General features: G+C 40.6%; 1 protein-coding gene and 1 long non-coding RNA gene across 3 annotated transcripts; both read left to right on the forward strand.

Annotated features, from left to right (window-relative positions):
- The first annotated feature begins 636 nt into the window (after positions 1-636).
- Positions 637-24,531, forward strand: UBE2L3 (ubiquitin conjugating enzyme E2 L3). 2 transcript variants are annotated; one of them, XM_050924016.1, is made up of 4 exons: positions 637-722; positions 10,382-10,477; positions 18,268-18,454; positions 23,813-24,531. In XM_050924016.1, the coding sequence occupies exons 1-4, from the start codon at positions 696-698 to the stop codon at positions 23,965-23,967; spliced, it is 465 nt and encodes a 154-aa protein (XP_050779973.1). In that variant the 5' UTR covers positions 637-695; the 3' UTR covers positions 23,968-24,531. The 2 variants fall into 2 exon arrangements, with proteins under 2 accessions (XP_050779973.1, XP_050779974.1); XM_050924017.1 differs by lacking the exon at positions 637-722 and adding an exon at positions 3,725-3,751.
- LOC127034787 (uncharacterized) lies at positions 10,813-17,702 on the forward strand. Its single transcript, XR_007769496.1, has 2 exons — positions 10,813-14,528; positions 14,698-17,702. It is a non-coding gene; the product is annotated as an uncharacterized LOC127034787 (long non-coding RNA).
- Positions 24,532-26,073: the final 1,542 nt, after the last annotated feature.

Here is a 26,073-nt window from a genome sequence, read left to right on the forward strand (position 1 = left end):
TTAAAACTGTCTTAAAGCTAGTGTCAAAGAAAGACGTGTGCGATGCACTCTCCAGTTTTCCTTTCCTTCAGCCCAGAAGTATGAAAGCTGGGTTCTTCCTCTGCCCCACATCAGGGCTCTCCAAGAGGGGCAGAAGGCTGGCAGAAGGGTCCCCTCCCCTCTTTCCCCCTGTGCCCCAAGAGGACTGTGTGGGCAGATCTCTGCTCTTACACACACACGCAGGGGTCGCCAGGAGCACGGAGTGGGAGCCCCCCCAAAAGCGGTCCAGGGGGGTCTCTCTCTCTGAAGGGTGGCAGGTGCAGCTCCTATGTCCCCCCTCCATTGAGTGTGCAGCTCTCACTGGCAGTGTGTGTCTGGGGGAGGGGAGTTCATTTTTCCATGCAGGCCCCCGGGTGGGGGGGACCCTCGCTCCTGTCCCCAGGACACAGACCCCCTAGCAGGGGGAGGGGGGTTTACTCTCCCCTTGCCCAGGGCTGCAGGCTCTCCAAGGGAGAGGGGTGGGGAGCCTCTAGCGTTCCCTGGCAGGGGTCTCGTCTCCTCTCCCGCCCCCCAAGGCGTGCGCTGGGCGGAGGGAAGGGAGCAGCCCGGGGCCAGGAGCCTCTCGCTTCCCCCTCCCTCCGTTCCAGGAAGCGCAGCGCTTTAGCCGCCCTGCCCGCAGCCGCCATGCATTGTGGGGCAGCAGTAGCAGATCCAAGATGGCGGCCAGCAGGAGGCTGATGAAGGTAACATCCAGCGCCGCGCCGGGGAAGGACCGAGCGGGGGGTGGCGTGGGGAGGGGGCGCTTCCGCCCCGGGCTCCTTCCGTGCTGGGGGGCAGCGACCCTCCGACTGGGGGCGCGCGGGGAGCTCTCCCCTCCCGCCGCGGCAGCCCGCGGGACGAGGAGCCCGGAACGGGAACAGCCGGCATCTAGGCCGCGCCTCGGAGGGGCCTCGCTCCGCCCGCCCTGCCCGGGGCCGGGCTCCGGGGGGTCCCAGAGCCCCTGCGGCCGCCTGGCCCCGTGTGGGGAGCCAGCGAAAGGCGCCAGGGGTGCCCCGCGCCGGGCCATGCGCCTCCCCGAGGGGGCTCCTGCCGTGACTAAGCAAAGAGGAAGCTGGTGCGGGAGGAAATGCCGCCTGGCTCCTGCCGGGGGCTGGGGCTTTCTCCCCCCGGGCTCGCCGGGATGGGGACGATTAGCCCGAACTGGCTGCAGTGCTGCCCGAGCGCCCGGAGCCCCGACCCGCCGGGACCATGAGGCTGGGATGGGGTGGGACGGGCTGAGGATTTCCCCCTTCCGGGCTCATTTTAACTTTATTTTTCTCAGGTGTTTTTGTGCTTTTAGCGTTAATCTGCCCCGCATGTGAGGGAGACATGGCTGGTTTATCAAGTTGAAATATGGACCTGGGTTCAGAAGTTACTTCACTGAGTTTGCCTTAGACACAAATCCTTTTCTGTTTCTGGGTTCTTTCTCTTTATTCCTTCTGACCGATGTATAATCGTGTAAAGAGTGGCTGTAGCCTGTGGTGGTTGATTTTTACTTAAGAATGGTTTTATTTAATACTTTTATTCTATTCTGTTGTTCAGTGTTGTATCTTTATTATTTGTTCTCTTGCAGTAGCTCTCACAATGTGTAAGATGCTTTTCCGATGCCTAGGAAGACAGTCACTGCCCCTAGAAGTTTACAGTCTTATGTATCAGAGGGGTAGCCGTGTTAGTCTGGATCTGTAAAAGCAGCAAAGAGTCCTGTGGCACCTTATAGACTAACAGGCCTATTGGAGCGTGAGCTTTCATGGGTGAATACCCACTTCGGATGCATGTAGTGGAAATTTCCAGGGGCAAGTGTGTGTGTATGTGTGTGTATATATATATGCAAGCAAGACGCAGGCTAGAGATAACGAGGTTAGTTCAATCAGGGAGGATGAGGCCTTTTTCTAGCAGTTGAGGTGTGAACGCCAAGGGAGGACAAACTGCTTTTGTAGTTGGCTAGCCATTCACAGTCTTTGTTTAATCCTGAGCTGATGGTGTCCTCTTATGTAGTGAATGACATCATTATTATCAATTCAGACTGCATACTACTCAGGGCAGGGATCTGCCACACTTTATAGCACCTAGTGGGACAGTAACAATTATCTGTGTACCTGGTACTGTACGAACATTCTATGATCTTTGCACCTAGGTGTTTATAACCTAAATCAGATAGATGATATAATTTAACCACATGATACGTAGATGCAGGTACCAAACTGAATGTTGTGCAATGTTCTTCATTTGTTACATATCTTGTGCTTGATGGGAGACAAGTTTGGTGCTACTTCCGTTAGTTTTCTTCCTTTAAGTCTTGATCCTGAAACTGGCTTCAGGCAGGTGGAGCCCTCCCCAGAGCCTCACTGAAATCAGCGAGGTTACCCGGACACAGGGTTCTATCCTTGTCCAGCCAGATGCTGGATTGGGGTCTGAAACTTGAGTTACACAGATGCATAGTTCATACATTCAAAAGTACCCGAGGATTATAATGATAAAGAGAATTGTGATAGTTTAATATTGATTTCATTTAAGATTAGCTTTGCTATTTTAAATTTGTTCTGAATGTAGATTGTAATTTAACAGTAGAACACCTTTGATGCAGAGTCATGCATACAAGATAATATCCATAACCTCAGCGAGGAACATAAACTGCTCCTGAGGACCTTGGTGAGACAGAACTAACTTGTAGTTTTGTTTATTTTTTGATATATTCTATTTTTAATAATATATCTCATACTACCACATATGAAGCTATTGTTGCAAATATGTCAGCATAAGAACCTCCTCTATTTCACATGAACAAGAGTAGTTATTTTATGTTTTAATAAGCTTAGCTTTTCTGTTTCATTTGAAATTGAATTTCATATTCAGAACCATATATAGCCTTTTAACCTTTTTTGTAAGGTCAAAAATGTATATAAATACTCCTAGTACATTTCTAAACAGGAGCAAAAAAATATAATCTTAAAAATTTGGAAGGCTGCAGAGGCAATATTTAATATCGCTAAGTATCTACCAAAGCTAGTTATCATTCTGCTACATTTTATGGCGTTAATGGTATTCCTGCAGTATGTTTACAGAGACAGTATATAGATGTTAGTTTTCTGAAGTATTTGATTCTTCTGTCTGCACCTAGACATGTCTCTTCTAGAAGAAATTTGTGGCCAAACATTGATTGATTGGGGAACATGGTGGTGAGAATAGAGAATCTGTTACTAGATTTTACTTTCATTTTTGTTTTGTTTTGTTTTCATGAATTGTAATCAGAAACTTTTCCCCATGAGTTCAGCAGCTGCATAATGCTCTTAACAGTTCAGAAATTACCTTCTTATACACCACCATTAGTAGATATTATTACTCACCCCCATCACTCCTCCCCAGTTTCAGGATTTTGGACTATAGTACAATTCCATTGTACCACAAACTGCACCTGTAAGTGTTCCAGTGCCAAACTGTCTGTCTGTCTGTCCTTTTTTTTAATAGCGATGATAATTGGATGTTTTCTCAGTTATTTACATTATACTTTTTAAACAAAGCTTAGGGTCATAAAATATAATGAATGCTTGAAACCTCAAAGGAAACCCAATTTTAGCTCTGTATTTTCATACTTGTTAATAATAATAATAATAATTTTAAAATCTCTGAATTTTCTTACAGATCTTTGAACTAAATATAGTTTGTTTAATAACTGAAAATAAATTTGGAACCTCCTGCAGATTGTTCAAAATCTAACATTCCCATGAACAAGGATGTAAGTGAATGGAAATAGTTTTATTTTAAAAGTGCTGGAGTTTGGAACCATTGAGTGGATCATGGTTATTTATTTGTATTACACCAACAACAAGAGGCTGCACTTGAGATCAGAGTCCTGCTGTAGGTGGCGGGACTGCTGTGACGAACTGACAGTATAAATAGACAAGACAAAGTATGGAAGATTGGAGTATCATCCCCACTTTACAGAGGAAAACCGATCTCTCTTTAAATTAAGAGCCAGTATTTATTTAGTCTTGGCAGAATTCAATTTGTATTTGTTATAATTTCAATAGATAATATTGATGTTCGTTTTGAGTATTTTTTAGATTTTTATCAATTTAATTTTTTACATTTGTGAAATGATGGGTCTTAAGCACTTTTATCTATTTTTATCATTTTAAATGTTCAGTTGCAGGAAACTATGGGGAATCAGAAGATTATTTAATGACAGTAGACACTGAGATTCAAAAAACTCAAGCTTTAGAACTTAAAATATAAATTTTCAATATGTCAAAATATACAAAGTAAATATCCTTAAATCAACAAATCATAGCTGTTTTTACTAGTCCACTTGTTAGTCCATTTGTAACAAGTCTAATCCAAAAGTCAAAATCCCTGGATTTTGACTCTCTTCTCAAGCAGCATTTTTCTTTCTTTGCCTGGCTATACATTTTAGTTATTATTGATTGAAATATGTTGGTTTTTTTGTGACAGTGAAATTGATATTTACCAGTAAAAATCAAATTTTTCTAAAATTATGTTTAATAACTTACAAATCTTAATGACATACTAAAATTTACACAAATGCAATTGTGTGGTTACAATCATAAACATTCAAAACAGGGAGGGGGTCTGTGGGCCTGAGTCCTATTATGCTAGGCCCTGTACAAACAGAAGATAGGGGCCTTTTATCACAAACTCTCATTCATCTGAATAGTCTAACTGAAGTCATTGGGGCTACTTGCATGAGCATTTTACAGGATCAGGCCCCAAGTTTATCATAACAAATGCAGTTAGCGGATTAAGTCCCGAGTACATCAAAGACCCAGTTTTAATCTATGAGCCACTCTGACAGCTGTGCTCCTCTAAGACAGTGCAGATCTCAAAGCATGTGAGAGCTGGCAACAAAACATTCTCTGTCGAGGGGATCCAGCTATGGAACAGTCTTTCAGAAGAGATGTGGTAAATCTAGAGTCTGTCTTAGGAAACCCTGTAAGGCCTTCCCTTTTGAGAGAGTTTTTCACCATAGCTGATGCTCAAAATTCAAACACCCCTTTTATTTCCAAACTGTTACTAACCCCAACCCACCAACACCACAAAAACTCTACCCCAAGAAGAGTTTTGATCCCAGAAAGGGAGGAGTGCCAGAGACTCCATGGTGTCCATGATAAAGGTTTTTGTTATTGCTACTGATTTTATGCGGAAGTCACTTGGATACCACAGTGATGGGCAACAGTATAAAACCCTAAGATAGATGGATGGAGAGACGACATTAGCTGGGAGTACAATTGAAGATGGGAGGGAGGCTTATATGGCAAAGGTGGTCATGTTACTTGTCTTTGCAGATATGTCATGTTAAAATGAAATACCATGTATGGAACTTGTACTTCTATTAAATTGGGTTGGGACTACTGTATATAGAGATATGTACTTAAAAATATAATTAGTAGTCCAGAAGACTCTCTGGGACAGTATCTGACACTCCTTCCTCAAGTAAAGCTGCTGTTGAAATCCCAACTATAATATGGCCAAGTAAAGGTTTCTATTAGGCCTATAATGTTTCCATTTCCTGGGTTTTTTTAATGTTTAAAAAGTATAATTAATATTCTGTAAATGTAAGCTTTTTGTGTGTGTTTTAAGGAAGTGAGGAAGGGCAGAAGGAAGATTATTTTTATCTGTTTTCTTTGTGTACTCTCAGTTGCATAGTCAAACATTTATGAAGCAATGAACTCCACAGTGAAATAAATCTCAGAACCACACCCATGTAATTAATGTTGATGCATGTATTTACATTATGCCTTAGTGTTGTAAACAGTATAACACCACCAAATTTATTGAGAATTTTGTATTTTTAATCAGATTTTTTTCAGTTCATAGCGTTGATACTTTGTATGTGTGTGTTCTTAATTGTTCTGGCCTTTACTCCTCAGTAACAACTAGTCAGGAGAAACAAACTTTGTCTGTTTTCGTGTTGGCGTATTTTTAAAAAAAAGCTTGCACATTTTACAGCAGGAGTGAGAACAGTGTGGTTTTATAACTCAGAAATGGGTGACCATATATTACTCAAACTTCACTTTTGAGCAGAGATCAAACATAGAAACTTTCTGCTTGAAAGAAGAACTATTCAGAAAATAAAGAATACATGAAAACACAAAATTGTAATGTTTCAATGGAGCCTTAACTATAGCTTTTATGAAAATTAAATATTCTCATGGTTTTTTATTTAAATTGGAAGATTTTTTATAAAAACACTACCTTGCAGTACCAGAGAACCAGAAATTGAAATAGATCAACTTCTTAAAACTGGCTAAGGGACATATTCATCATAAAACACTTATGTTTAGAAATTGTTTACGTACTCTTGTTCATAAATAACAGATTACAGAATATCTTTTCTCTGTTCAATTTATTTGCGTTGTGCCTGATGCAAAGCTTATTGGGGTCAATGAGAGTCTTTCCATTGATTTTCAATGGGCTTTGGGTTTAAACCCTTTGTGTATAGTCAGTTTTCCTGTTTTCCCTATGTAGACAATCATTGAGGCAGGCCCCAGTCTTGGGATGGTTCATATGCGCAAGAGTTTGCAGGATTGGGACTGAAGTTGTTTTTCCTTGTTTGTGTGTCTTTTTCAGAAAGCAGCCCCATCATTTTTGTCGTGTTTTTTTTTTTTTAAACCTCTTTATGAAATCACAAACTGGCAGAAGGACTCAGGTGCAAGCACAGTATTTGAAATGACTTTTAACTTGTTTTAATTGACTAGATTTCAAATTGGTGGCATTTCTTTTACTTTTTGCTTTTTGAATTTTTAATTTTAAGCTGAATTTGAAATGTATTGCTTTCAAACAGCATAAGTGGTGAGAAGTACTTTTTTCATTTTCAGTAATGTAACATACATAAGGAAAAATATTAAATGCTTTTTGTGATCACGTCCCTTCAGTGCTATACCTGAAGATTAAATATTACATATCAAATAGTATGTTCTCCATTTTATATACTGTACTATGTTTTTTATCTGAACATGTTAAAATACTTTACAGACTTGAAGTCCGAACACATCCCTATAAAATAAGTAGATATCTCCATGTTAGAAAAGAGAAATCTGATTCAGCAAGGTCACGCGCAGGGTCAGTGGCGGAACTGGAAATAGAATTAGGAGTGTGCATTCCCACATCTGTATTCTAGCTATTGGTGCACTCTCTCTTAGTCACTTACTTACATTATTTAAAACAGCAGCATTAAAGGGGATGGGAGAGAATTGGAATTCAGCTACTTGCTACATTTCTAACCTTAAGACTTCTTTTAGAAAAAAATGCATGTTTGGCCTCATTCTCTCACTTCCAAAAGTCCTTTTTGTCCTTTCAGAGTCAGTGATCTTAAGGTGAAATGAGTCATTTTCTAACTCTGAACATGGTACTACCTCTTACCAGCCTATTGTGTGTGGACATTCAGCAGAATCATATTTTCTTTCTTCTTTGACAAAAGTATGTTTTTATTCATTAGCTATGTTGCTTTGGCTGTGCTAGTATTTTATTATGAATTGTGTCTCATCAACAAAAGTAACTAAATTTCTGTTACAATATCTTTATTCCTGGCAGTGCACTGCCAGGAATAAATACAGTTTGTTTTGCAGTTTCCTGGTTGAATTTGCAGGGGAGTCAGTAAGCAAAAAGCCTCCTCTAAGCTGAATAAGTTTAATATGGAAGTTACCGATTTGCAATAAATATGGAACCTCACAGTGCTACTTTCAATCAGTCATTTTTGAGTATAAAGTGAAACTTTAAGCAGCCACACAAGGGACTGACCAAAACCATTGTCTAATGGACATGGCCTTCTAGTAAAGGCAGAGTAGGATTGTGCTCAAAGACTTGATTCTCCACAATCTTGCACCTTGTGTAGTCCATGCCTGTTGAAAATATATGTATTATATTCTAGTCTGAGCTGGCAACTTTTTATACCTACTTTGTACTTCCTTTGCATAAGTAGAAATTGCTATAGTAGGTGAAAGGTTGTGAAGAATCAGGCTCAGATATTTGGTAATACTTGATGAGGCGGGGGTAGGGGTCTCTTGAACGGGTTTCACTATTATACGTCATTTCAGATGGAAGCGCTGCAGAGCCAGTAGGGTTACTGGGGGAAAAAATTAATTCTCTCAACTTTGAGTGAAGGATTTTAAGGAAATCAGAGAGAGGCTTGCTGGTTCATTTAAACTTTCTTTGGTTACATACAAAGCTTAATAAAATTGTGGTGATCACAGTTAACTTCTGCACTGTATTTATTGCATTTCTTAAATCAACCACATTACAGACATGTCAAGTTTTTAAAACAAAAATGAGTTTACCTCTTTAAATTAACATCATTTGTTTTTTTTTTCATTCTAAAGCTTACCACACTTAAATGTGTTAATTATTTTGACAGACAAAGAGACTGATCACGTTGATAGTTAACTTGTCTTTATATAACTACTTCATCTGTTTTATATGTATTAGATTGTAAGCTCTCTGGTCAGGAACCATATCTTCCTGTGGTTTTTATATAATACCTAGCACAATGTGATTTTGATCCTTAATGGGGTCCATTTGAGAGAAACTAATATAAATTAAACATATTATATAAACCTCTATTAAGAGTTAGATAATGTCTAAAATAAACAAATTTTCTATCCATCTGTGTTTTGTGGGAGCAGGCATCAGTCGTGCGTAAGTTCTGCTTTAAATGTGTGCTGGTGATCTATCTGTTTCTGTAACTTGCCCTTTTCATGATATCCCATAAGATTTTTTTGGTTTAGAATGGGCTTCATTGTTTAAAATTGTGGGTTATGAAAAAGGGTAGTTCGTTGTGACTCTGACAGTGCTACATGCAACAAAAATGAACCAGCTGAAAACGCAGCTGAATTACTTACATACCTTCCGAGCCTCTCAGAAAATGACCACAATCTTCTGCACTTTTGAACTGAGACCTTTTGTACTTTGTGTCCAAAACTAAATACCTAGCATAGTACTAGATTCTTAGTTAAAATGGACATTTGATGCCTTATTGCTGCTGCTAATAAAGGTTATCTTCCACTGAACAGCGTGGTTTAGGTTTAGCGTATCCCTATGAATGGAAATCTATGAGACTCTTGATGTGTGACTTCATGCTCTAAGGCATAATCTTACCACAAAAAACCCTATTTCTGTAATATCAAACAAGTTAGGGTACATTTAATGGCTGTGGAGCCAGGGGACCAGACTAACTAGTCATTTCTAGTGTCCCGAAGACAAGTCTGAACCTTATGTTCTGGACATGCTCCTTAGCTGTGCTTATATCTATTTTGACATACACTAGAAAATGAACCTTTAAGTATGTTGTATGTGAGTTTGGACTTTGGTCTTCTGTTGAACTTCATTTACTCATGATGCCAGAGTAACGCTCTAGTTCTGAAAGAATAAGTGTAGTTTTTTGTTTCATTGGGAGTGCCCTTTGTAAACTACTGATGTATTTATTAATACAGGAAATAAACATAGTGTTTGTTTTCCTTGACCTAAACTCTCTTAAAATATCGTGTACACTTGTATGTAATTGGCTTATTTTTCACTGAAAATTAATAACATTTTGGCTCACAAGGCCTGTCATCCTTCTTTCAGAAATTTCTGAAGGAAGGGAGAATATAGTTTCTTAGCTCATGCAGTTAGTTAACAATATCGCAATTCCTGAAGGTTGTAAGTATCCAAATGGCTATAATATTGCTGTTAACTTTATATTTTGTTTTCAGCCTTAACTTAGAGCTTTGCCTACATGATGGAGGTGCACTCGATTGGTTTTTAAACCAATCTAATTAGACTGTACAAACCTCTGTGTGGACACTTATTTTGGCTTAAAATGGGCATATTTCATTTTAGCTTAAATCTTAAACCAAAATAAGTGTCCACACAGTGATTTGTACCAGTTTAATTAGATTGGTTTAAAATAATACCTTTAAATAAACCAGTGTAGCTTTCTCATGTAAATAAATCCTAACACATCTGTTACTTGTTTTGTAGCTGGCAAGTTGATACAGTATTCTCAATCCACAAATTGTTTGAGAATAAACTTTTTAAACAAATGAATATCTGATATATAAGTGAGTATAACAAAAGTGCAAATAAAATGTATAGCTACGATGCAATATTATTAACCATGCTTCTGTTGTAGCTTCATGGCATATCTCTTAATTCAAGAAATAAAGATTTTGATTCCCTGGCCTAGATAACCTTGATTCTTCATAGGTGCAGGAATTCAATCTGTTTTGTTAGTTATGTGACTTCTGAGACCACAAACTTGTTTAATATAAAACAAAGGAACCCATTTTCACCTCTGTTTCTTGAAAAAAATAAATGAACATGCTGCTTATTACAGTTATTAATGTATACTTACACTCTGCTTGCTTTTCAGGAGCTTGAAGAAATCCGCAAATGTGGAATGAAAAACTTCCGTAATATCCAGGTTGATGAAGCTAATTTATTGACTTGGCAAGGGCTTATTGTTCCTGTGAGTATAGAACACTTACGTTGTTCTTTAAAGCAATCCACAGACCATTTGTACCTGGTGATGACTTGTGTTGAGGGGGGAAAAAACTCTCACAAATCCGTAGTCTATTAGTACTGTAGGTGGCCATTATATAATTGTTGCACCTTGACAAATGGGTGATTATTTGCTGTTATAAAACAATACTTTGGTTATTCTGGTTATGTTTGAAGAAGAAAAGATCCAGTGAATGGTTGCACTGAAAACATACCTGTTGTTTACTGGTTATAAAAATAACTAGGCTTAGCAGGATTCAGTTTTAGTTTATAACTGTTGGTAAATGTTGATTTCAGATGATGCACTGAAATTGACAAAAAAGAAAATCAATTGGTAACAGTCACTGTGCCTGCAGCAATCAAGTGTCGCTGGTCCCTCCGGCCATTTGGGGAGTACTCTGGAGCCCTGTTGTCAGGGGAGTGAGTGGGTGGTTCCAGCCGCAGAGGGCTCTTTGCGCCTCACCTGATCCCACAATGGGGACAGAGCTGAGCCCCCTGGCTGGGACTGCAAGGGAAGGACGACAAGCCTCTGACTGTGGGGGAGGCCAACGCACTGCCGAATGGCTCCTGCAACAGTTCAGGGAGCCCTCTACAGCCTCATAGCACGGACCTGCTTTCTCACACACCAGCTGAGAGTGCCAGGAGACTGCATTTTTCCCTACATCTTGCAACTGTAGGGATTGGGTATCACCAGTCCTGTGGCCATGTAGGGAGCCCGCTGCAACTTCGCTGTCTCAGCCCCACTCCCTTACTTGTGTGACTGCAGAGTTGCAGAGGGCTCTCTAGACAGCTGCAGCACCAGTGACACCCAATCCTTGCAGGCATTAGGTGCAGGGGAGGCTGCAATTATCCTGGCCCATTGGCACAGAGATCCCTGGCCAGGATTGCAAAGCAGGACCTCAAGCTCCTGGCTGTGCAGGAGACCACCCTGTCGTTGAAGAGTTCCTGTCTGGGGATAGCTCGCACGTTCCTGTCTGGAGAGTGAGTAAGTGGGGCTGATGACACCGAATCACTGCAGGCACAAGATGTAGGGAAAGCTGTGATACTGGCCTGGCAGACTAGAGACCCCTGGCCGGGACTGCGACGAGGAGTCAGTATTGTCCCCAGCCAGGGAGGAGGCTGCCCCATTGCTGAATGGCTCCATTGCTGGGCAAGAGCCATTTAGCAGTGGGATGGCCTCCCACAGAGCCAGGGAATCGTCTTTGTCCTCCTCCTCGTTCCTCCTTGCAGTCCTAGATGGGGGTCTCTGCTGTGCCCCACCAGGACCCCAGCTTTCCTCGCACCTTGTGCCTGCAGGGATCCGTTGTCACTGGCCCCACGGCCTTGCATGGAGCCCTCTGCAGCTCTGTTGTCAGAGCCCCACTTGTTCATTCACCAGCCCAGAGCATGGGAGCCATCCCCAAGCAGGAACAGTTCAGCAGTGGGGCCTGCCTCATGACCTGGGGCTAATCCTTACCCTGGCCAGGACTGAAGGAGATCTCCACTGGGCCAGGATGACTGCAGTCTCCCATGTACCTGGTGTCTTGGGCCCCTCAGCTGCATAGGAAACCTCCTGCAACCCTGCTGTTAGCGCTGCCCTAACCCTAGCCCTACTCCCCACAACAGTAAAAATAAAAATAATTTAAAATAGGAAAAAACCCTTTTTTAAAAAAAAATAAATTTATTTTCAACAATAAAAAATAGAAAAAATTGAGTTCTGCCAGCACTAAATGTAACCTAGGTTTGTATGTGATGCATAATGACATTTTTTAGAAGTCTCTAGGGAGGAAGGAGGTTTTGAGATTAAGGTGTTAAAGTGGATTTTGGGAGATCTGGATTCAGTTTTCAGCTGTATCACAGACTTCCTTCTTTCATGACCTTGGGCAAGTTACTTATCTCCTGTCCTCTGAGACAATTGGGGTGTAGGTATTACCTTATCTCACATAGGTGTTGTGAGGATAAATCCACAGATACTTGGGAGAGGCTCCAATGCTGTTGTGATGGGTGTCATATTAGTACCTAGACAGATGCTTGAAAACTTTAGACCTGTTCCTGCAACTACCTCAATGTGAACAGGATTGGGGCCTTAGTCATATTGTGATGTTGTTGCCCTGCTTCTTTATTGTACAGACACTTTTAAAATCATAAAATGTTAAAATAACACCGTTTTTTTTAACAACTGTATCAGGTTAGTTTGTAAACAAAATATGTTTAACTGAAGTGTCGTAGTCCCCAGATGGCATTGTTTTATAGTCACAGTGTTCTAAGTTGCTTAGGCAATTCTGAAAATTTTATCCAAGAATTTTACTTACTCTCAAAGGCATAATGCATTTTTAATGAGATTTTTAAAAAGCAGTATAGACTATAAAACAAACACTGTTGTAAGGTGACTTGAGCATTTAACTCGCTTAACAATCACTTATTGTCAACTTAGATGTAGGCACAGTACTATTTTCCAGGTATCTGTTTATGTGCAGGTAGCCCATAATTCGTAGGTCACGCAGTAACATGTAAAGAATCTTGTGTTTTGAAACAGCTAGACTAAGCAAATACAAAAGCTCTAATGCTTTGTGTATGTTGGCACTTAGATCATGTTAGTGAATCTATTTTTACAGTTTTCAAATGGTTCCTGCTAATTTGGTGTAAACATAGTTGGCCTGGCCATTGTGATATGGTGATAAGAGTATTAAAGCAGTTATGGTTGTATCATAGTAGCCAGGCAAAACATATTTACCTCATTTTGGCAGGAATAATTTTGAACTTGTTTTAAAACGGCTCTGGCTAGTATGGTTTTTATGTCCATGAATATGGGCCTAAATTAAGAGGTCTTAAACTGGTGCAGGCAGTACAAAAATAACTGGAATCCAAGGTGTGCAAAACAATTTGGCCTGGATTTTCGAGATTGGGTATTTTAAGTTAGGCTCTAAGTGCTGGGTTTTAAAAATCTCAGCATCTCTTGGAAAATAGGCCACTTATTTATGCATTTATATGAGGATTAGGTACCTAACTCTAGGCATCCACTTTTAAAAACCTTGCCCGTGATTTTGTACCTTTGAAAGAGAAGTGGTCGGGTCTGATTTCTAAAGTGCACTAAGATGCTGTGCATTAATTGGTCTGTGTAGAATCTGCTGGTATGCTTTAACAGCATGCTTTTGTATTATGTGAAAGCTCACTAGGGAACCTTTAGTGTGCACCAGCAGGATCCACAGGGATAAATTGATATGCTAGAGCGCTTTAGAAAGCACACCTCTGTAGACCACATTACGCCACTGTTTAGACAAACCCTAAAAGTAAATTACTACTATAGTAGTCAAATCAGGGCTTTGGAGCGGAGCTGGAGCAGTGGAGCTGCAGGCTTTTGCCTGGAGCTGGAGTGGAGCCGGAGCACAGCTCCAAAGCCCTGAGTCAAATAGGGATTTGTTGGAAAGGGGAAGGAAGGAATCCAGTTTATTGGATTGTCTGAAGTCATGGATTTTCACCTTCTTTATTTTGGGCATTTTCAACTACCGAGTTCTGTGTTCACTTTCCTGGATGAACAGCTGCATCTAGTCTGTGGAAAGGAGAGTTGGGCTACTTGGACATCAATGCTACCTTTTGGTTAGATGCAGTAGAAAGCTGGAGAGAAATATAATCTGCATGTGATCATAAAGACTTTCAACATCAACTCTGCAGTGCCTCTGGCTTTGTTAGTTAAAAGCCGCTCCTGAACATGGATCATGCTGGCTCCATCGAGATTCTTGCTGATCCTTTGGATTTGAAACACTGTAGAACAGGGGGTCCCAAACTCAAATGACCATGTGGCCATGAGGGCTAGTTCATTGGCCCTGAGGGCCATATCACTGACACACAGCCCCTCGCTGCCCTCGGCCCTGCCCCCACTCCACCCCTTCCATTAGGCCCCGCCTCTTCCCATCCCTTCCCTGCCCCATTCCAACCCCTTTCCTGAAGTCCGCATCCCAACTCCGCCCCTGCCCTGCCCCCAGAGGGTGCATGAGGGGTGTGGTGGGGGCTCAGGGCGGGGAGTTGAGGTGCAGCAGGAGGTTGGGGTGCAGGCAGGGGGCTCAGGGTGCAGCAGGGGGCTCAGGGCGGGGGTTGGGGTGCAGGAGGGGTGTGGGATGCAGCAGGGGGCTCAGGACAGGGGGTTGGGGTGCAGAGGGGGTTGAGGTTCAGGCAGGGGGCTCAGGGCAGGGAGTTGGAGTGCAGCAGGAGGTTGGGGTGCAAACGGGGCTCAGGGCAGGGGATTGGGGTGCAGAAGGGGTGTGGGATGCAGCAGGGGGCTCAGGGCATAGGGTGCGGGGGTGGGTTCAGGAAGGCTTCGGGCTCCAGGGTGGCAGCAGCGCACACTGGGGCCAGGGCAGGTTGCTGGCCCCGCTCTGCTCCGGGAAGTAGCTGGAACCATGTCCCTGCGGCCCCTGGGGGAGGGCGGGGGGGCGCAGGGCTCGGCATGCTGCTTGCTGCGCCTCCAGATACCTCCCCCGAAGCTCCCATTGGCCGTGGTTCCCTGTTCCCGGACAATAGGAGCTGCGGGGGGACGGTGCCTGGAAGCCAGGGCAACACATGGACGGAGCCCTCTGCTTCTCCCTTCCCCCCCCCACCCCCCACTCAGCTGCAGGGACGTGATGCCAGCTGCTTCAGGGGGTGGTGCGGGGCTTGAGGGAGGAAATCCTGCAGCTGTAGTTTGCCCACCCCTGACCTGGAGGTAGGCCGGAGAGGAGATGGCCTGCAGGCTGCGTGTTTGAGACCCCTGCTGTAGAACGACTGATGCAAATAATCCCTTTGAGTCTTTGGTGCCTCTTTTGTGAATAAAGTGAGCAGGATTTGAACTTTAGAGAGGAGATTTCTATTAAATAATATATTTTTAATAAAACACCGTTTATGGCTCTTGTATAGCATTTTACTGCTTGGGCATTCTTCCTAATCAGTATAAAGCTGAGAGCATGCCTTTCTTTTTAAAGAAAAACATTTTATGGTGATCTGTTCCTTAAAAACCAAATTAAAAAAAACCAAAACCTCAAAATGTTTGAGCTAAAAAAGAAATTAACAGAAAATATATAGCTTTAAAAATGAGGTCTGTTTTAAATAAAGATTTCTGCTCATTAAGACTTGAATTTGGAATACTTTCCTCTGCAAAGGTTCATGACATCACAAACACCAAAAACAGCATTGCAGGGAGCTGCATCCCAAAGACAGCTTTAGGTTTTTGTTACATGCTTTTGCAGGAGAAACAGAACTTTGAAATCGTGTTTTGGCATGATTATGAGGAAATTTATTTTAAAATGTTTTGTCACTGAATCTACATGTATTAAGGATCTTAAGTTTTTGTACGTATTTAAAAAGCACTTTGGGTCACCATTTAAAGAGAGGACACAATCAATACAAATAATATTCCTCTTCTTTCTTTGCTTAACTGGTCTAGAGTTGTCTGAAATTCAGCTGTCACACTGTGAAAAACTTTTTTTTTTTAATTGGCAGACATAATCTGGGTACAGATGAAATCTTTTTGATGTTAAATTTGGTTTTGAAGTACCAGATGTGTGTGTGTGTGTGTTTTTTTTTTCCCAGAATAATTGTTGGCACTTTTAAAAACAAATTATCAGTGTTTCAACTAGCTTTCGCTAGTTATTGATTGTCCAGTTCTGTATTTTTAATCTCCCTTCTGGGCAGCCCCTCTCCACAGCTTTTCTAGAACTGATGCTTGATGTACAATTGAGATTTGATCTGGCATATGCAGTAGACGGGCTTATTGAGTGATATTTTGTTTAATGTTCAGTTAAGGTTGTTGTGGAGGATACAGTGCTAGAAGTAGCCCAGCCTGCTAGATTTGTTCTAGAACATTGTTAAAGAAATAAACAGTCACTCGGTTGTGAAACAAGTCAAAGACAGCTTGTTATCTTGGGTTTTTCCTCTACAGATGTGTGTGTCAGATTTTTTTGTTTATATTACTTGTTTTACATGACTTATAACAAGACATTAATTTTAAAAAAAAACCTTTCAGGATAAAATGGTTTCGTGTTCTATACATTGAAATAAATTTATCCATGTCACTGAATTTCTATACTATATTTGTTTCAATTTCAACATATGAAACATAAAAGAACACTGGTCTGAGACTCATGTGCTCTTGTAAAATACATTTATTGATGTATCATAAACTGAATCTTCTTTTTAAATACTGGTCACAATGGATAGCCTTTTGGGGATTGAAAGGTATAGCACAGATATTCAAAGTGAGCATTACCGTCATTCATGTTAAAGTGTAAGTGATGAACAACCCTTTGCATGCAATCTTTTAATTCCACTTCGTGAGTCAGATCCTTACCCCTGCACTGACCTCTTGATGCTGGGAATAAGGGTTATAGCTGTATAAAGTAGCCAGGATTTGGCCAGCACAGGATTTGTGAAAGATTTTCAAGCCCTGACTCAAGAGTGTATGTGGGCCGGGGTGAAGACACAGTATGAAGTGTTGCACAGATTCCAGGCAGCACTACAGCTCATAGGACACCCTGTGCATGCTGTTGTTAGTTATACAAACTTTCAAGGCTGACTAAATTATGCCAGGGTCACTTGAGAAGACTGGATGGATGTAAAGTGGCTTAAAGTCACCTTCACCACCCCACATCCTGCGTTGTGAGTTCTGTTCTGTTTTTGAGGACAACATAGAATCTCTCCCCATAGGTATAATGCCATTTTCCTTTCCCTGTAGAGTGTTGTTGTTTTCCTTAAGATGCTAATACTGGAGAGCTCATTTTTAACTTCTAGAATGGCTTCGATTAAAGGGATTGAACTGACTGGCTGCTAGGTGGGGGAAGTTAAACTGTACGCTGAGTAAAAACTCACTTCCAGCTATTCTGAATCTCTTTCCCCAGTATCCTGAGTAGTTTTATCATTGTGAAATCCTTGTTTGCAGTATAAAACGTTATATTTTGATAAACTCTAAAAATAGCAAGTTGATTTTTCTTCTGGGTTTCTCAGAAAGTAATTGAAAAACATTTTTGAAACTAGGACTGCAGTGTCTAGCAGCAGTTGCTATCAGTTTCTGAGCATTGTCTTGTTCAGTTTCAGCATGAAGAATCACTCTCCCTACTTTCATAGTCCTCTCACCGTACTCCTCCCAGGATGATCTGATGAAAGGCACATGACACTGCATGAGTTTAGTGTTCTCATCAGCAGATGCAGTGAATATCTATGTTTAGTTTAAAAAAAAAAAAAAAGAATGGTCAGTAGACTTTATGCAGTCAGCTAAAGCAAAAAGATTCTCTCAGAACATAGAGGGAAACCTGACAAGTCAAATTGCTCTGTTGTTTGTACCACCATATTGGGAGAAATGAAATAACTAGGTTTAGAGACAGAAACCGAAAACTTGAGGAAGAAAATTGATATCTAAGAAAGGACTTGAAAACCTTTATGAAATTGGGAATAACAAACAATTGTGAGATTGGAGGCCTTTTTATCAGTGTCACAAAGTTCTGCTTTCACCAAGTAGAAATGTCAATCACCCCTCAGTGCTGCCATAACATGCGTGGCTTTTATTTTCCTTTCAAGATAAATACAGATACTGACAAAACACTGTTACCCCTTTGCAAAAGAATATTATGGTTTTGATGATTTCTGGCACATAAACCTAAATCTAGACATGTGAATGGACTTGCAGGCCTATACAGACAACAGTGTATCTTAAACTTGGACCATTCAAAAGACTGAGATCTATAGCACACAGTCCCTTCAAATGTATCTGTTCTGATGTCTGAAATCCCTTGATGTTCTGTCTTCTCGTTGCAGGACAATCCTCCATATGATAAGGGAGCCTTCAGAATCGAAATCAACTTTCCAGCAGAGTATCCATTCAAACCTCCTAAGATTACATTTAAAACAAAGATCTATCACCCTAATATCGATGAAAAGGGGCAGGTTTGTCTGCCAGTAATTAGTGCTGAAAACTGGAAGCCAGCAACCAAAACTGACCAAGGTAAGACACTGTGTATGGTGAACTTAATCTCAAGTAACTGTTGGTTAAAGCCAACGGATGCTTCGTATTATTGTTTGGTAGCTGATCTCCCAAGATATCCGTTGTCTGTACGTTTGTGCAATGGATTACTCCCTCTGGGAATGTAATGAATCAGTGGTAGCTGATCTTCAGTTATACGTTAGGATAATGCAGTGACTTGGCATGTGTTGCTGTGGATCTCTGTCATTGATGATCAGAGCATTAGGTCTGAAGTACCTAGAAACCATAGAATTACAGATTCAAATCCTAACAAAGATGGCTCCTCTCATAGTTCTTAAAAGATGATAAATTGAGTACTATGAGACTTACAGTGTGGAGATCTCTTGGATAAGACCTTAAACATTTTAGGGTACTGTTTGGTTTGAGGGACTTTTCTATTTCCATTTGTTGTCAGGCTGAGAATTTGTCTTCGTTTGTTGCTGACAGAGCTAATTGGTTTATATATTGGTATTGAACGCTGTTGGGTGATTATTGTAAGTATAACTATTGTTAGGGAGCTCCATTTTTATATGGGCTTTTTTTAGTGTTATAAACCCAAATTAATAATAGAGAGATTCTATCGTTCATCAGAGCTTTAGTGACCACAAAGAGCTTTTTTTATATAGAGGCAGAGTCTGTTCAGGTATCCTTGACCAAAAATTTCCCTTCTCCCAGCCCCCATCTGTCAGTTTCTCGCCATGAACTATGTGTTGACAGAACCAAATACTGTAGATACATGTGGATGCCCATGAAAACCGTACATCTCTGACTTCCCCTTTTCACTTCTATATACTCAGAACTTCCTAATACTATGCTTGATCTCAGCCCAGAGAAGGATTTAGGAAAATAATTGAGGTATTTTTGCCCACCAGTAACTTAAATAGCCAAATAAAAACCACCAAATCTATTATGTGGTGAGTCCTCCAGGAGGAATAGCCCTTTAGCCAAACTTGGGGAAAAATTTAAGTTAAAACTGTGCATCTGCTAAAAACTTAAGGTGACACTTCAGCAGTCTGCTGCCTGGTACAGAAGAGTAAAAGGAGAACTATCCAGTCTCTCTACTTGGTCTTACACCTGGACTTTGCTCAGCAGTTTCAACTGATACTAATAATTGAAAATAGCAAAATCCTCTTTTAAAATCAGGGGAAAAAATAAAAATGGCTTAAAAGCAGGAATGTGAAAAAACTTTTCCGATCCCACCATTTTTGCTGCATTTTGCAAGTTTAAGCTGTGTTTAAAAGAATTCAGTTTCTGTCTTGCAGTGGCAGAGTCTTCACAATGTGAACTCAATGCTTGTTAGCCCAGCCTTGCATAAAACTGTCTGCAACCAAATATGGCAGTCTGGCTGAGGTGTACATTCCTCTTATCATAGAATTGTAAGACAGGAAGGGACCTCGAGGTTATCTAGTCCAGTCCCCTGCACTCTTACTCATCCCCGTTCTGTGCTGTGAGATGTGACTTTCAAAGTCTGCATGAACCAAAGGAAAAAAACCATCACTCAATGCAATATCAGGATAGCTTTAAACACGCAAATGTCAGGAAGGGGGAAAGTTAGGGGTCTCAACTCATCCCACCTTTCATATACTAAGTGCACCTCTTAAGGCTATACTACATATTAGGGTTACAGCTGCTTAATATTAAAAAAGATACATGTGTAGTGTGATGGAATTACTGTTAAGACTCATCTTAATACTATGTTAGGGCCTGACTTGTGTGTGTGAAATATTTTTTAAATTTAATTATGTAACGTGTGTGAAAGAGGAGCTGTGGCATACTGTAGTGTTGATATATGGCTTGGTATGCAAGCATTAATATGGCAACAGCTCTCAGATGCAGCAGTCTCTTAAGTCAACTTTGAAACCAGCCAATATCAACACAACATTTCTCATACTTTATTTAAACAACTCTAGTTTAAGGTAAGCACATGTAAGCCAGCCCCTACCTTAGCATTGGAGGAATAGGTTATCCTACTGGGATCCAAGTTTTGGTCTCGAGCTATGTTTCTTGCTCCCAGGTTGGCGAGGGATGGAGAGTGATGTGAATGCAATGTGTTACACCCTCTGGCAGAAGCACCACATGTAGTATTCTAGTAATCACTTTGGTGAACTCTGAAATGACGTGATGGGTGCCAGAGTGATGAACAGAGTCCAAATCTTCATCTGCTGAGATGCTGTTGTGGAGCTGAGGGAATAGGGGAGCATGGGGAAATATGAGTGAATTTAAAGTTGGGAGGTATGAAGAAGGAAGATGATGTGCTTGCAGGAGAACAGTAATTTGTAGCCTGATTTGAGGCTGTTCCAAACTCTCGAAAACATGTCCAAACACAGTTATCCTCCCACAAGATTATAATATGGTTCATCCGTATAGCATTGATGAGACTGAACTGTGTTTTAACCATGCCCCTTGAATTTTGCTACAGCCTTTGCAACATGTACAAGAGTCTGTAGCCCATTTCAGGATGCTGTATGGTAACCACAATAGGTTATATTGTAAAGATTGTTGTACAGTGTAGTTGGGACTATACTGTCAACATATTTAACATGGGAGTGATATGTCTTGTACATGAGGAACCTCTTTCAGTACTTTAAATCACAGATAAAATATAACTTATCAAGACCACTTTTGTCAAACTCTGTTTATAATACATATTCATGATAGTCTTTCATGCACCATCATTAAAGTTATGATTTGGTCACGGAAGTCAGGCACACCTCCATGACTTCAGCCCGCAGCAGCTGAGAGCTGCAGGGTACCCCCATCTCCTGTGGTGGCTGGGAGCTGCGGGGGACCCAGAATGGCAGGGGTCCCCTGCAGCTCGCCAGCCACTGCAGATGCGGGGATCCCCCGCAGGTGGTGGAGAATCCACGTCCACTCACCAGCTGCTGCGGGTGGCGGGTGAATCCCCTGGAGCTCCCCAGTCCTCATGGATGCTGGGGACCCCTGGAGCTCCCCAGTCTGGGGGGAATCCCACAGAGCTCCCTGCACGGTGGGAAATTTCCTGCAGCTCCCGGGTGGCAGGGGATCCCCTGCAGCTCCCCAGCTGCCACAGGCAGGGGGTCCCTCCCAGCCACTGGGTGGGGGAAGGGCCACAGCTCCCAGCCAGGACAGGACAGAATGCTCAACCCTCCTCTCTCTCCGTTTGTCATGGACATTTTTAGTAAAAGTCATTGACAGGTCACAGCTTCTGTGAATTTTTGTTAATTGCCTATGGCAAAATCATAGTTTTAACCATCATCCAGCCAATGTCCATTTGTAGAAATAATTACAGGGCAGGAATCCTCATTTAACCAGTGTTATTTCTATAACAGACCTGTTTAAAATTGGTGGCTGGGGCTTGACTATAAATACAAGAATGTAGTGGTCAGTTTACTCTGTGTGTTCTCTCTCTAGGTTTATTCTCCACTATTTGACAATGTAGCATAGCTCATTTTGACATTCGGCACTACTGATGTGCTTGTCCGGGTACTTAACAATGAGAAAGTTATGGTCCCTACTCCAAGAAACTTGCAATTGACACTTTATCCATCTTATTTCAGAGCAGGTGTTTAAAAAACAAATCTTAATCTGCCTTTGTCCCTATATATTGTATTCCATGGGATGTATCTGATATGCAAGAATGTGCTGTCTGAAATTGTCAGATCACCTGCCTCTTGATCATCACCCTCATGTGTAATGTGTCTTGGTTCCATTTACCAAAGCTCCTGCTCGCTTTTGACACTATATAAAAGTGAACTAGAGCTAATCTATAAAACTTTGTAAAACCAGTGATTGTTTTAATCCTATTACACTTATTTCCCTTGGTTTCCTTTTTCAGTGGTTTTTTTCCTCCTCCCAGGAAGTCTTGAGTAGTTTTTTGGTTGGTGGGTTTTTTTTTTTGTTTGGTTTTTTTAACTTGCAGTTCAGGATAGTTGTTGCAAGATTCTGATAATCCCATAGCAAAAAGTAACAGTTGTCTATCTGCAGTGAGCTTTTAGCTAGAGTCTTCTGACATCCAGGGCATTTCAGAATTTTGCTACTAGAAAATTACTTCCTGTTTATTAAATATAGAGTAATTTTCATTTGCAGACCCTTAAAAAAATTTGAATGGAGGTGTAGACCTGGTTGGAAAATTTATACATAGTTTGCGGACCCTCGGGTCCACAGACCACAGGTTGGAAACCACTGATGTAGAGAGAAGCAAGATTAGTGTTCTACAGTACTTACTATAGTAGAGACTTCCCTCTGTTATATAGGTACTATATTTATCAAGCAACTGTGATGTTGAGGGAAGGAAGCTTCCTTTAAATGATTTTTATAACCAAACATTCCAGAGAGCTGCTTTTCATTCCATATGACAGCTGGTTATCAATGTGGAAAATATGCAGTTAATAAAGTTTTGACATAGTTGCCTGAAAAGCACGGGAGCAATGTTGTATATTGTTTGAGACCCCTAAATCTGACTGGATTGGGGTATTATGAATGAATGTCAGTGAACTCCTCTAATTTTTTTCCATACACCTATTTTCTGTAGATCTAAGATATTTATTGCGGATAACCTACCTTCCATTTGTGCATGCTCCTCTTAATGATTGCACACAGTGTAGTACAGTATGAGAATTTGTGATTGCTGCAGCCTGTCAGTTTAGCTAATTAGTTCCTAATAGCCAAAGGAACATAAAAAAAAAAAAAGTAGCTTTAGATTTCACAGCAGTATGCCAAGTCCATCATTTGAGTGCCCTGGCTAGTTTGGTTTAATGTGGTTAGTTAAGACTGACACTTCTCATGAAGAGCATTGACTGACTGTTTTAGAGCCTGGTCATGAATATTGGGGTGAGAATCACCCTGAAGTATTACCAGTTTGTTCATCAAGTATATCTTCACCAGCAGGTATATTTGGCAGTTCAGGTTGGAGTAATGATAGAAATTGTTTCAGGAAGTGAGAGAATATCCAATTTATTGTATTTGTTTTAGACCAGGTTGTTTGTTACAATGGTAGTTTCTTCCATATGTAGCTAGATAAAATACATTTCATCAATCGCGCCAGTCACTTAGCCAGAAAATCTGGAATGCACTTTGAGCTGTATGGGATTTGTCTATTAGTTTTCTAGTGTCAGCTTCCAGTTTTTCCTTCTTGAGATGAACTATGAATTCAGGATCACTACCAAACTAAAATTGTGAACTGTGTGCAGTTGCTTTGTACTTGTTTATATAATGTATTGGTCTCTCTTTTGGAAAGCATACAGATTTATAGGGTCATTCTTTAACACATTTAAACTCTTATTTTTAGTGCATCACTTACATTTTGGCTATTTAAAAATTAAATGTTCACGTCACTGACAGTACTTGTACTTATTTTGACAGTAATCCAGTCCCTCATAGCACTGGTGAATGACCCACAGCCCGAGCACCCCCTTCGGGCTGACCTAGCTGAAGAATACTCTAAGGACCGTAAAAAATTCTGTAAGAACGCTGAAGAGTTTACAAAGAAATATGGTGAAAAGCGACCAGTGGACTAAAATCTGACACTATTGATGTCAGCAACGTGTGTTAGAAGATCCGGAGCAGTGCATTTCAGACACACCACAAAGCAGGACTCTATGGAAAATTGACAAGTGCCACCTTTTGGTGTTTACTTGTGGCTGTTACTAACTTTCTACAGTTTTCTTAATCAAAAGTGGTCTAGGTAACCTGTAAAGAAAGGATTAAACATTTAAGATGTTCTAGTTCTGCTTTCTTTGTTTAAAAATCACTGCTTCAGTATACTTTAAAGGATGCTGTTTCTTTTTCTTGTCAGAATTTATCAAAAATATCTTAGACTTATATTCTGCCCTTAAAATTCAAAAGGTTGTGGCTGTTATTTCTTCTTTTCCCTTGCAGTTCCCACTATCGTGCGTTCATTTAATTTTTCATTTAATTTTCTTCCCCCAAACTGATGTCTTAGAAAATATATTCCTGTCCTGACAGAAAATGGTTGAATGTTTGGCAGTTCTGTTTACTTTTCTCTTTAAATGTTGCACTGTGCTTTGTGGAACTTAGGTTGCAAGTTCCCCTTAACTTCAGTTTGTAACATCAAAAACAAACCCCCACAAAAACAATCAGAAACAAAGCCTAGGTCTTATGTAAATCTGGCTGATGTTACCACAATAATGTTTATTAAATGGGGAAACCCAAATTTTGTGTGCGTGATTGAATTAAAATATGACTTGTGCTGGTTTCGGAAAACTGAAAACAAAATTGTGTAGCCAATGAATAGTGGAATGTGATTATGAAGTTCTTTCACTTTAATTCTTAATATCTATGCAGACTAGCTAGGAAAAACTTGCACAGAACAGCATTGCAACCACTTTAGAAGAGTTTCAGAAATTGGGGACCAATAGGTACCAAAGTAACAAACTGTGTTTGAATTAAAAATTGATACTTTTTGGAAATGTTAATTTTGAAATTAAAAGTTAAATCTGACACCACGGCTAGTCATTTGAGTACATCTTTCCATCAAAATGTATTATGAAACCATCTGTATTTTTTTGAGATGGGGCCCCCCTGTCCCCCCCATTACTGTATGATTTTTTTTGAAAATGGTCTGAGAATAGCATTAAGCAATAAACTAATAAATAGAACACATTTCACTAGTACTGTTCAGAAATATCTGTAAGATAATATACGACACTTGCGTTAGATGATACTTGAAATACTTATTGAAACACTCCCTCCTACCCTATTTTTACTTGACTAAGTTATTTTCCCTTCAGTCCAAGGCACTGCCTGCTCAGAGAAAAGGACTGTTCACGACTCAATACCCTTTATAATCTAAATGTTTTTCAAAATTTTTAACTGCCTGTTTTTTTTCCCCTCTAAATCTAAAGTGAGATCATAGCCACACAAACGGCCTTCTCTTCCCAACCATTAGCATTTTGATATCTTATTGAACAAGCAGGGTTATTTCCAGAAATTAGGAGTGCATAGCACTTTGATGTGCAGGAAGCTGTATCAGTAAATTCTTCATGCCCAGATGGTTATTTGTACTCCTACAATCAGCATTAGTACAGCATCTGTCTTTGCAATGTTTCAGGACTTACATGTGTCTAGGGAGCAGTAGAGAAACCCTTTTGGTTTTAATGTCTTGTATGTTTCCTGCCTTTTCTGCTCAGCCCTTTTTATCTAGATCCAGCTTTGATTTAGAATTTAGCATAAAGAATGACAGCCCAGTACCTGTGTTGAAAAGTGAAACATTTTATAAGTGAGGGAGCTTAAGAACTTGGATGTTTAAGTATTCTTAGACAGATTCTTTGGCAGGTAAATAAAGTTAAACTGTGGTCACCTTATGTAAGGAAACTTGCATTTCCTAAGTGTTTTCAGTGAGAGCACTGTCTATTACCAAATTTTCACATCTTTGTGTCTTCATTTGCAGCAAGTGGGTACTGATTTTGTTTCATTCACGCTCACTGATTCATAATAAAAAAAAGCCAAATTATTCATCAAACTGAAGTATGTGTAACTTCTGCATCAGCTACCTAAATGACCCTCTGTTTTTCTCTCCTCTTGATCACATCTGTTAGTATGGAAACTTGGCATTGCCCAAATTATCCTTTCATATTTATAAAAACTGTAGCACCTGTTTGTCA

The sequence above is a fragment of the Gopherus flavomarginatus genome, chromosome 15 (assembly GCF_025201925.1).
Source record: "Gopherus flavomarginatus isolate rGopFla2 chromosome 15, rGopFla2.mat.asm, whole genome shotgun sequence".
NCBI classification, from domain to species: domain Eukaryota; kingdom Metazoa; phylum Chordata; order Testudines; family Testudinidae; genus Gopherus; species Gopherus flavomarginatus.

Bases quoted from the DNA above. Each gene is read 5' to 3' on its own strand.
- UBE2L3 (XM_050924016.1), top strand. From the start codon at position 696: ATGGCGGCCAGCAGGAGGCTGATGAAG. The intron at 723-10,381 runs GTAACATCCAGC...CTTGCTTTTCAG, and splicing joins CCAGCAGGAGGCTGATGAAG to GAGCTTGAAGAAATCCGCAA. The intron at 18,455-23,812 runs GTAAGACACTGT...TTATTTTGACAG, and splicing joins AGCAACCAAAACTGACCAAG to TAATCCAGTCCCTCATAGCA.